This window comes from Miniopterus natalensis, chromosome 1 (genome assembly GCF_054644295.1).
Source record: "Miniopterus natalensis isolate mMinNat1 chromosome 1, mMinNat1.hap1, whole genome shotgun sequence".
NCBI lineage: Eukaryota > Metazoa > Chordata > Mammalia > Chiroptera > Miniopteridae > Miniopterus > Miniopterus natalensis.
In genome coordinates, this window is record NC_142081.1 from 181,909,307 (window position 1) to 181,922,057 (window position 12,751).

Sequence of the window (12,751 nt, forward strand, 5' to 3'; positions counted from 1 at the left end):
ATTAGTAAGTGAGGCCCTTAGGAGCCAGATAATTCTTTTAGGCTATAAGGGAACCATTTGTTGAGATGCAGCCATAATATGCTTAAGTCCAACAGATGTAATTGCCTGTTTCAAATGATTTCCAGACACTGAGATCTATCCTAATACTAATCCAGAAGCTGCAGACACTTTGGCCCAGTACGTAAAATTATAACCAGCATTTCAAACTTGGTGACGTATGTGGATTAGCAAACAAACAGAGAACTTTAATATACTCTTTATTTGGCCAGAATATCACGTTTGAAACTAATGATCACAAGTAATAACCAAGTTAAGTGGAAGGTCTGTTATTGTTACTGAAAATGTAATAAATTCTCATAATACTGAGTGGACCTGCTTATGGAGATGGAAAATATAGAGTAGCTGCTGCCTATTGACAGTGACTTAGTTACTTGAATATTTTCACGTTTTTTAGTTTATAACGGTGCTTGGGGAAGTTCAGCAACTATTTTGTCCTGATATATAGGAACAAGCACTATTACCTGGGGATGATGTAACACCTGCAATAAACATTGCTGAGTGAGTGTTCAATAAATTCTACTTTGGCTTTGGTCATTAGAGACACAACTGACTGTTGTTAGTAGTCTTGAAGATGAACAAGAATGAAGATAACTTTAAGATATATTATGAGCCTGGCCGGGCGTGGCTCAGCGGTTGAGCGTTGACCTGGGATCCAGGCGATCAGGGTTCGATTCCCGGTCAGGGCACATGCCCGGGTTGTGGGCTTGATCGATGAATCTCTCATCATTGATGTTTCTATCTCTCTCTCTCTCCCTTTCCTTTCCTCTCTCTGGAATCAATAAAGAGATATTTAAGAAAAAAAAAAAAAAAAAGATATATTATGAAAAAACTGTTTTTAGTAGTTTCGAAGGTGAGCTAATATGAAGATAATTTAAAACTAAGAGTCATACTATGAAATAACTTTGGATTCATATTTTAAGGTGAGCAGTGCTAATAGGGAAACTTATTTTAATTCGCAGTGACGTTATTCTGGCCAGACCTGTCTTAGAAGAACCTGAGATACCATCCAAATTCCCAGGCTTTGGAAGAGCATCTTTCTCCTTCAAAATTTTCCTGCCTGGAATTCACTCTATTTTGTTTGTTTCCCTTTTGGTTTGATATCTACCTCTTCTTTGTTTTCTTTGTTTTTTTTGCTAACCCATGTTCCAGCCTCAGATACAGTTGTAATTCAAGGTTTGCCCATTTCCTCTCCTCTTCCCGTGGACATTTGCCCATGTCCATAGGTCTGGCGTCTCTTGTAGGAGTGACATTCATTTACATGTGGCTGTCAGTCTTCCTAGATGCTCATGGACACCGAGAACCTGAGTTAGTTCTGTTAATAAAGTGGAATTTTCTACTTTTGATCAATTGATGATAACAAGGTACCTGTTATTCTGAGTAATTAAATTTTTGTGTGAACACCTGTCAAACATATTCAGAACCTCAGCTTTTTACTCCTCTTAATGTCTTGACTCCTTGTTTTCTCTTGTTACCATTTTCATTGTACTCTGAAGTCTCTCTCTTTCCTCATGCCTTTTGGTCTACCTGTTGTCATCCTAATCATGCCCCTTCCTTGCGAAGAATCCCGAAATGGTTTTCCTTTGCCTCTGTAATAAAGACATTTTTTTTTTTTTAATATATCTTTATTGATTTCAGAGAGAGGAAAGGAGAGGGGGAGAGAGAGAGAAACATCAATGATGAGAGAGTCATTGATGAAGCCTGCAACCAGGCATGTGCCCTGACCAGGAATCAAACCCCGATTGCCTGGATCCTAGGTTGACACTCAACCGCTGAGCCACGCCCGGCCGGGCAAGACAACATTTCTTGCATACGCACTGGAGACTCTCTAGCCGTATTTCCCATTATTTCCTTGTGAGTTTAAAATTATAACTATGTGCATCTGTAAGTTAGTCCTTGAACAGATGTTGGTTCTTTCTGCCTTTGTTCTTGGGTTTTCCACTTAGCGTTACAAAGTTCTGCTTCTCCCTCTCCTCTCCTGAAACCCCAGTTTTGTGTTTTCAGTTGCTCTGCATTCTCAAGACCTAGCACAGATACCCTTCTTTCCATAGTGCCAGCAACAGCTGTCTGATAGTGAAAACATTTGATTCTCTTAATGTTAATACTGACTTTCTGTATGACTTCAGCAAATCACTTACCTTCATTGAATTGACACACATTATTTGATACCATTTGTATGACATTTATAGTATTGTGTTCCATCACGTGTTTGTATCTAACTTCCCTTATTTATAGTTTTGATTGCTCTTTGAGAAATCGAATTCCTGTGCACATAACAGTGTGTTGTACATAGAGGAAAATCCCTTAGCTTTTGTGGAAGAAGTGAGAGACCCAAATTTTAATTTACTGAATGAGATGCTGTTGTTAGTGACTGTGGTGAGAATGGAATGGGTGTGTAAATATCAAGGCAGCATACTCTTAAGTAGGGCCGGTTCTCAGTGGCAGAAAGTAAGATTGCTCTGGGCATTTGAGCAACTTAATTGCTGACTACAAAGTGTTAACGATTTGGTCTCATTATTACTTTCTTCTATTAAAAGAGAACATCCAATCTCTCAAATAATCTAACAGAGTGTTTTTTAAACATAGAGTGGGTCTGAGATTGTGCATTTCTGATAAGCTCCAAGGCGGAGCCAGTATTACTGGTTGGTTATAGGACAACTGAGTACTGTGAGTTATTTCCTTTCTTTTACAGAATTTTGAGTATTGTCCCTGCCAGCAACAGCATTTACAGGCTGTGGGAAAGAATCTTTGAATGATCTGTTGTAGAAAGAGTAGATCCCTTGTCCATGTTTCTATGTGTTTATAACTTACATAAGTATGTAAATTGTGATACATGTGTTTTGTCCCGTCTTTATTTTCAGAGGAAAGAAATGACTGGGTCAGCATACTATTAAATGCACTGAAATCGCAGTCCCCTTCCTTGCAGTCTCAAGCAGATGTTGCACCGGAGAAATGTGGATATCTTGAATTAAGAGGGTATAAAGCCAAAATTTTTACTGTGTTAAGTGGAAACAGCGTGTGGCTTTGCAAAAACGAACAGGTAAGCTGTGTTACAGCAATTGCAAATTGCAGTTCCCTGATTGCATTAGCAGCTGTGCTGTGTTAGGCTTATTAGTGTTTTTACTTATAGTCTTGCTTATGCCTTGAGTACTCCACTAAACATAACAGAGAGTTGTTTCATTGAATTTTCTCAGTTCATTCAGCAGCAAGAAACTAATGTACATCAGATTTGAGGCTACATATCACCTTTTTAAGGGACTGAGGCATAGAGTCATTGAAAATAATTTTTGAAAAGAATTCCTTAGTTGAAGTAACATTGTAAAACTACATGAGAAGGTAATTAAGAACAAATTAAACATTACAGCTGTTGATGAAATAGACCCAGTTCTGCACCTGTTGTTGTGTCTTTTGTTTTTATGACAGAAAATTATAGAGCAAGTGCATATTTTCTTGAGTTTACAGCATTTGGGCTTTTGTTTTTGCTTTGAGCTGATACATTGCTAGTAGAGGAAATGATTTACTGGAGGCAAATGATTGATATACACACATTCACACATATGCATATAAACACACACATATTACATATACATAAATAAAATAGGCTTAACTGGACCTACTGAATTTGCTGAATATCTAAGGACTCAATAGAAAAGTAAAATGTTCTGAGAGATGGATGTTAAAATAAAGTTTTAATGAATTTCACTAACTTCATTTGATCCTGTAGACTTCCCCTTCTCTAACATATCTTGTTTTTAATATGTATCAGAAAAGTCCTTACCTCTTTTTGAGAATTAATGCTTACTTAATCTTTCAGCTTAGAATATATTAAATGCTTAGTAATTATTTGTGGAATTAAATGGCGTGTCTTGGATAGCTAACCTAGAATGAACTCACTGTATGATAGAGCATACTGGGTGATGACATAGTGAAATGGGAGTGCTGACTATTTTCATAACAAATAGATCACCTCAAAACCAACAGTTTTAAAAAAAATTAACTCTAGATCTTTACCCAAGGCATCCATCCTCTGAACTTCAGCATGAACTTACTCATTACATTTTTGGGGGTAGATTTCGTAGCTGATTAACTGTGGACAGCATCCCCTGAGCACTGTTGGCATATTAATAAATTGGATAGGTAGCCTGTTCCTCAGGAATGGTGATGTACAGCTTAACGTGTATGAACTCCATTTGAACGTTTTCCTTTTGTGAAGTAAGACGATTAAAACTTTTCTTATTGGCATGGTGGTTAAAAATGCATAATTTACATGTATCAGTATGGAAGTTACTCTGTTAAATAATTAGTTTAATTGCTTACATTCATTAGATTGTCTGAGTTTGTTATTCTCTAGAAGTAAAGTAAGTGTTTTTAAGGTTTTATTAATATTTTCTGATTAGCCAGAAATGTATGAAACCTTTGCTTTAACATTAGTATTTGAGCATAGAATACCATTTGGTGAGTACCGGCTACTGTGCTAATTAATTTATAAACATTCCTTTCATCTTCCCCACAAATATGGGAGGACGATATTCTTATTGATGCTTATAGCGGAGGAAAATGAGGGTTAAGTAACTTGTTAAGGATTACAGCTCATTATGCAGAGTGCAGTTTAAAGCCAGAATTTAGTAACTCTAAACCTACTGCTTAGCTGCGATACCAAACTCTTTTTTTTTTTAAAGTGTGTGTTGAAAAGAAAATTTGTGGCCTGGGACCTTTTAGAAAATGACTAAGATTCTTTCCTTGAATAATTTAGTTGCCTGGAAGGTTCACAGTTTGCATTCAATAAACATTATACCATGCCAGGCACTCTAAAAATGATGTGCCAACTTCAGGACACAGGTCTTCCAGGAGGAAAAGTCAGAAAGGACCAGTGTTTATGATAGACAGTGAGCTCACTGCTCTGCCACACACACACACGCACACCATTGCAAAGTGCATACTATTGTTCGTATATGTGTTCTTTTAAAAAATTGCATCATATTAATCATTGTATGGAGCCAGGTCTTAAGGGACTTGGTCTAAAGAACTAGTTGGCTAGACTGGATGGATAAATTAAGAAAAGCCTTCTGTGTTTAGGCCCTGAAGTGCTATTCCAGTTTCATTTATCTCTATATCCCAGTGTGTGTCTTTCCCCCAGAGGAAAGTTGCCCATTGGCCTGCTCACATGGTTTAGCAAACTGTGTGAAGAATTTGGGTGACATGCTAAATGAGGAGCCTTCCTCCTGAATGCGCAGGGCTTTAAGCTCGTGTTTTAGGAAAAGCACTAAAAGATAATTAGCTAGTTTCATGCAACTTCTAAAAGTTTTGTACGCACACTACGTGAAGGAGACTGTGGTTTTTAAAAAGATGATGGAAAAAATATCTCATAAAAATGTAAGGGGTGTTAGATTTGAACCTCTGTATCTTAATTTGTATTGGCTCTAATTTAGTTCCATGTATCCGAGCTTAATTATTTTCATTAAAAAAATTTTTTAAACAGTAAATTCATTGCTCACATATCTTATAGTGTGACTAGAATAAAAAATAAAGAATATTGACTTACATCACCCTAACATAAGAGAAGTTTTCAATTTCCTTTCCTCTATCTGTTCATAGTCTTACTAATTTCCTTTGGAGGCGATGAGAGAGAGTCAAGGGACAGTGGATGGGGTGGAAGGGTGGCTGTTGCAGCACACGTTGAAGAGCTATTATGAAAAAAGGGTGGGAGTGCATTTAGAACAAAGAAGACTGGGCTGGGCGGTAGCAGTTCTGGGCTTTCATTCTTGCTCTGCTGTTAATTGGCTCAGGTAATTAAGTTAATCTCCTTAGGTTTAAATGGCATCATGTGAAGAAGAGAGATGGATTACTGTCTCTAACTCCATCATTTAAGTTCCACATTAAAGTGCAGATATCTGGACTCATTAGATCCATTGACTTAGAATTTCTGGAGACGGTGTGTTGGAATCTGCATTCGTAGGAAGTATCCTAGGTGAGCCAGTGACAGGTGACCCAAAAACCATGCCCAGTAAGACACTGCTCTAAGCTTTCTCTTCTACAAGAACTATCAGTATCCAGGGAAAGTGAACAAGGTATTTCTGGAGTTGGAAAATGTGTAAAAACAGCCTTCCAGAACTTAGGGTGCTTCTTTAGTTCATCATTCATTAACTTGGGGCTGCTGTACCTCTTTTTGTGATCGTTGCATTTATAAGCATATCATTTTCTCGACTCAACATTATGAAATATGCAACATTTAAGTGGAAAGTTAACAAAACCATTGTTCGTGGTAATACATTTTAAAAATTTGAAGAACTTACTAATAAATTATGTATGGTTCTAAACTATAGCTACTGGGTTTTTGTTTTTTTGCTCAAATCTCAGTCATTTTTGTATAAATTTTCATTTTTCAGCTTATAAATTCTTTTTTTTTTTCTTCACACAGACTTTTATAACAGAAAATGCTCTATTGGAGAAATTAAAACTCCATTTGCAAAGTCAGCATAAAAGAAAGTGTTTGAAAAATAATTTGAAACTGTTATATCCCATATGTTCCTTTAACTCTGTGTATGTCTGGAAATTTACTCTTAATTTTGTAGAGTATTGCTAAGCTTTTCTGAAGCTATTTCTCTACTTCCAATAGGTGTCCCTAAGATTCCATGGCAAGCATCTCTACAAATACATTTTTAGTAATTCTTTCACTTTTTTCTGGATCTGTCCCTTCTACTGAATCAAGAACTTAAATTTTCTAAGTTAAAATAGAAATTTCTTCTCTCTTTTTTTTAAAAAACTGATCTTAGACTGAGAGGAAAGGAGAGGGGGGAGAGAGAGAGAGAGAGAAAGAAACGAAAGAGAAACATTGATGTGAGAGCGAAGCGTTGATCAGTTGCCTCCTGTACACGCCCCAACCAGGGATCGAACCCACAATCTAGGTGTATGCCCTGATAGGGACTTGGACCTGCGACCCTGCGGTACATGGGAGGACTCTCCAACCAACTGAGCTATACCGGCCAGGGCAAAATTTCTTCTCAGAGAAGTGGCATAATGATAGCAAAGGGGATGCCAATTTACACATTCTCGTCGACGTTTCACTGACAGGTCTAAACTCTGTGGAAGCAACACGGACTTTCCTTTTGCTCTGTTGCTCAGTTCCAACATTTACTCTTTTCATCTCTTTCCATTTCATTCATGAGCAAATTGTAGGTACTGAAACTTGAAGTAGCTCTTGGCTGAGTAGGAGAAATGCCTTGGGGAATGTTAGTTGTTTTTTTTTCCAGATAGGCTGTAAAAAGTAGGAAAGAACCATGAAGAGACAAAACATTTGTTAGAGAGTAAGGTAGCAAAGTAGAAACTGACACTAAAATTAACTTTATTTTAATTTATTTTTAATTATAGTTGACATAATATCATATTAATTTCAGGTGTACAGCATAGAGATTCCACATTTATATACCTTACTATGTGCTCCCTACAAGCAGTTAGGTAACCATCTGTCACCTTATAGTTATTACAGTATTATTTACCGTGTTCCCTGTGCTGTACGTGATACCCTTGTCATCTGTTTTATAACTGGAAGTTTTGTCCCACTTACTCCCCTTTCCCTTTTCCACCCATTTCCTCCCCTCCTCCCCTCTGGCAACCATCAGGGTGTTTTCTGTATCTGTGAGTTTGTTTCTGTTTTGGTTGGTTGGTTGGTTGGTTTTAGATTCCACATATAAGTGAAATCATATGGTATTTGTCTTTCTCTGTCCGAATTAAACACTCTAGGTCAATTCATGTTGTCACAAATGGCAAGATTTCATTCTTTTTACAGCTAAATCATATTCCATTGTGCATATACGTACCACTTCTTTATCCATTTATCTGTCAGTGGACACCCAGGATGCTTCCACATCTTGACTGTTGTAAACGGTGCCGCAGTGAGCAGAGGGGTGCACATATCTTTTCAAATTACTGTTTTCATTTTCTTTGGATAAAGACCCAGCAATAGAATTGCTGGGTCATACGGTAGTCCTATTTTTAATTTTTTGAGGAATCTCCGTACTTTTTTCCATAGTATAAAATTATTTACCTGTCTACTCAGTTGCAAAACGCTATGTTGCTAGCAACACAGAAATTAAATATCAACCCTTTAGATATTTAGCACCATCTCACAACACTACCCCCCAAAGTGTTTAATTTTTGCAAATTTTATTCTGTTTCTTGGCTTTTGTTTTGTGTGTCTGCAATGTAATATAATTATGATAGTTTTTTTTTTCCTTTGTTACTTCAACTTTGTATAAAATGAGTTGTGTAATTGAGTTTGTATAGGTTATACTACAGTTCACTTTGTTTCTGTATTTATTCATCTATTTTACAAATTTTTGTTGGGCACCTTCTCATTTTTCAGGTGCTGCTCTAGGCACTAGGGGTCTAGTGATAACCCCAAATATCCCTCCTGTTTAGGATCTTACCTTCCAATGGGAGCAGTACATAGTGATAAACTAATAGGATGTCTGGTAGCCTTTGGTATATAGTCCTCTCTCCCTTTTTGACTATCTTTTGGCAAGAGTATTTATAACCTTTTTAAAAAGAATTATTTGCATTTAAAATGCCATTAGCTATGTGAATGTATATGTTTCATTTTAACCTTAAAAGTGTTAGGTATTCTTTTTATATTCCCCAGTTAATGGTATAATTATTTACTTGATTAACTGCTCTGTCCTCGGGAGTTCCAGACAAGTAGCTGACACTCAGTAAACATTTCATAGAATGAATTTGTTGAATTAATGGTCATTTACACAGCTGTGTTCTTGATGAGAGAGTTTATCTTTAAAAAATTTTTCTTTTAAAATTATTGTCTACTCCATGAATTGTCTTTTTATTTTCTTTACTTATTTATTGGGATTTTCGTGTTTTCTGAGAATTTCTTTAAGCTCTTCATACAATAATATTAGTTTTCATGTCATATTTTCTGCAACTGCTTTTCTGAGCTATTGTTTACTTTTCACTTTGCAGTTAATTTTTGTTGTATAGAAATCTTTTGTTTACGTAATTGTTTTTGTATTAGTTCAAAGCCTATAGATTTTCTGTATTCTGGGAAAAAATTATATTTATAAGTTTCTTAACCTTGAAATAACGTGGATGTTGGACAGAATTTGTGCCAATGAATTAAGACAGATTTCTTTGGTTTCCACTTGTTATATTGTCCTGAAGACCAGCCTGCCATCTTTTTCTAATGAGTATTTTTGAGTATCACGTTAATATTAGCGAATTCATCACAGCCAGATATCTTACTTGGTGGGTTTGCGTATCCATTTAGTGATCATTGTGGCATTGAGGTTTTAACTACATAAATTCACTTGATTAAACATTCTCAAATCAGAGTATAACGAGACTCATTCCCCCTCACTCCTCTGGCAAAATGTTCCCTGGGGTCTGGTATGGGACTGAAACTCTGATAGAATTTAAATAGACCTCATAGGGCTATGGGTTGTGTGGTGCAGAAAGAAGCAGCAGGATGTAGGTGATGGCCTCAGATTCTCTGGGTTCTGTATCTGGCCAAACTGTGCATCTGGTGTTTCCCAGGAAGCCTGGTGCCAATGTCATACAATGCCACATCTGTTTTCAACAAATGTCTGAGCACCAAGTTCTTAAATGCCTGGCATGGAAACCTGGCATCCAGTATTTCCCAAAATAGGCTTTGAGGTTTCAGTAGATTTGGGGTTAATAAACTCTTCTTTATTTTTTCTGTTTAGGAATCAAAGTTCTATTTTGCGGTTTTCACTATACATAGTTTTAAAATGTGGTTTCAACTAGATTTTGTTGCTTCAAGTTTGTACAAATAACCCATTTCAGTATCTTGGTAGATACTTACCATTAATTCTAATCTGGATGTTTACTATGGAATGATTGGTGTGAATACTTTCAGTCATTCTAAATAAAATGGAAATATTTTTATTGAAGACAAATTCTGGCTTTAGAGCCCTCAAATGAAAGGATTGTCTGGATGTATTAGACCCTCGATTTTATATTCATCAATTTTCATAACAATGCTATGTAAAGTAGATATTGCTGTCTTTTCATAAATGAGAACGTTGAGGTCTAGATAAACTAAATAACCTGCCAGGAGTCGTATAGCGAGGGAGTGGCTCAGCCAAGGTTGTCCCCGAGGTCTGACTCCCAGTGCCTTTTGGCCATTACCACCTTTGCAGCCCAGGCCCACACTGCCAACCATGGCGGTTGTTATCGCAGTACTAGTGGTGGGATTCACGCTTTCTGAGATTCTCCATTCTCTGACAGCAAATGAAATGTAAAATGTCATTTACTCCACAGTCTGTTTTAGCTTTATATTTTCTACAATAACATTCTAGCCATTTAGGTTTTATGGTATTGTTTTTTAGTCCAATTTATAGCATTTTAAAGGTTGGAAGTTTGGCTTGTTCCTGACTTGTGCCTATTTTTTTCAAAATGAGAATAGTGCTGACAGTCAGATTGCAGTTAGTGGGTAATTTATTTTAAATTTTCTTAAAAGTTTAACATTCACATTACATCCCATTTTTAAAATGTATATATGCTTGTTATTTTTATACATGTATTTTCTTGTAATTAACTTTTAAATAGGTAATGTGTTCAACTGTCTTTAAACTTTAAGAGGTAGAAAGTAATAACAGTTGCTAGCTAGGACTATGTAGCACCTACTGTGGACCAGTGTTCATCCTTCTAAACACTTTTAATGTATGAATTTAACGCTCCCCACAGTGATGCAATAGGTCCTGCTGTTATCCCCATTTTACATAGGAGTGAACTGAAGCTGGAGAGGTATAGCGGAGCAGGCTGGTCTGGGTTTTCTCATCTGTCAAGTGTCTCTGCCTTTGGAAAGCCTCCTATGACACAACTCTCTCTTTTTCTGGGTGGGATTCGGTGCTCTTTTCTTTTGCCGACCTCATTACAAATCTTCCCCAAGGCGGGCACCCTGTCTTACGCTTTGGGGCGGACCCCGCACTTAACGCACTTTCTGGCGCGTGCTAAGTGTTTCATAAGCACTGTTTTGCCAGGACAAAATTTCCCATTTTAAAAACGGGTCTGTCTGCTCTGCCTTCTTCACAGAATTACTCAGGAAATCAAATGAGAGCTATTTGTCAGCTTCAGAGCACTGCACACACAGATACGAACCGGTGATGGAGCGCTCTGCATATGCTTAAGGAAGACAGATGCTTTCAGAGCCTCCAGATAGTGACAGAGCCTCTAGACAGTGACCCAGGACAGAGAGGTTCCTGATAAAATCCAGTGTGTCACTGAGCTCTGGCCAGCCTGTTTTTACCTAGTCATGTCAGTGATTTCAAATGATCCTTGTGTGATCTGATCACATGCTGCTTTTGCTGTACAGCAGGCGGAGAGAAGCGTTTACATCCTGATAGTGAATATCGCGGACTCACACTGTCTAGATTCCACAGCTGGTTCCGCTGATTCAGTGTTTCTCAGTATTGGCGACATGTGAGAGTCACAGGGTTGCAGTTTTGCTTTGTTTTTTAACTGAAGATTCTTAGGCTCTGCCTTTCGATTCATGGAGTCAGAATCTCAGGGTGGGAGGGAGAATCAGCACAGGTAACTTTGATGAGCATCGAGGAATGAGATGTATTCTAAATATATTCTCAATCCTGTCTGAAAAGATGGCTTAATGTCACCATAGATATTTTTAATAAGAAATGCAGTTGTTTCTTATTTAATAGCTCTCAAGAGCACTGACATTTATTTTGTTCCTCTGCGGTACATTTTACAGTCCATTTGTGCTGGCGAGTTCAGTGGGTACTCTAATTACTCCAACCATGTGGCCATAGCAAGTGGCTGATAAATGGGTTACAATTTTTTTTAGACTGAAAAATCACCTTTGCCTTGCTTGGAAGAAGTCTGGGGCCTTGAGCCGATTTCCACTCATTTTGTTTTTAACGGAAATTTCGCTTTGTATGTAGACATGTCATGACTTGCTTGTAGAAAGGAGGGGCCATCTATTCAGGCTGGAGCCTTGAAGAGGCCCATCAGTTTCCATAAAGGTTGTCAGTCTTACCATTTGCTGGTCCGACGGCCCGAGTGTGTACTATGCCCTTAGTAACACCTGGTACCTACGGGCCAGACCTTCCTTCAGAGAATATAACCTGCAGCAATCTGACAGCCAGCTCTTGTCAAAAGCTTCATTACTCAGACTTGTTGGAAGGCCATGCCGTCTAATGATTTTATTCCAGAGTTATCCCCTATAGCAAGCTGAGCCATCAGAAGTCTGTTTTAAAAATATCTTGCTACCCCTACTTTATTTCCTCATGTATAAAAGAGCTCAGTTTCCAGTCACATGCATTGGGGGTTTCTCGAATAGTTACATTATCCAGCAAGACTGTAGCTGTGGATAGTTGGGGGTTTTCTTTTAATTTAATTAGTAAGTATATCACTGCGCCAATATGCTGAAACATTGAAATGGGGCCCATGGAAAAGTTTGATTCCCTTCTGTCCATAGAGGTCACATTAAATACTAATTTTTGTTAAGTTGGCTAACTATACCATGTAGAACTCTACCACATTCTTACTATTTTACAACACTTAGCATGCCTCTACATTCTTTTTATATTGTTGACTTTCAATTTTTGTCTTTTTTCTCCTAACAAAATGAGCCATTTGTTCTTTCATCAGAAAAAAATATTTAATTGATGATTGATTTTATGAGTCATTTTCTTATTCTAACTAAAACTTG

At 37.3% G+C, this 12,751-nt stretch overlaps 1 protein-coding gene across 2 annotated transcripts in view; it reads left to right on the forward strand.

Annotated features, from left to right (window-relative positions):
- The window catches only part of ARAP2 (ArfGAP with RhoGAP domain, ankyrin repeat and PH domain 2), a 136,903-nt gene that overhangs the window by 39,008 nt on the left and 85,144 nt on the right, over positions 1-12,751 (forward strand). For both annotated transcript variants that reach the window (XM_087827892.1, XM_087827888.1), the window contains exon 8: positions 2,919-3,097. In XM_087827892.1, coding sequence (XP_087684018.1) covers positions 2,919-3,097 — 179 coding nt within the window. The remainder of the gene's footprint in view (positions 1-2,918; positions 3,098-12,751) is intronic.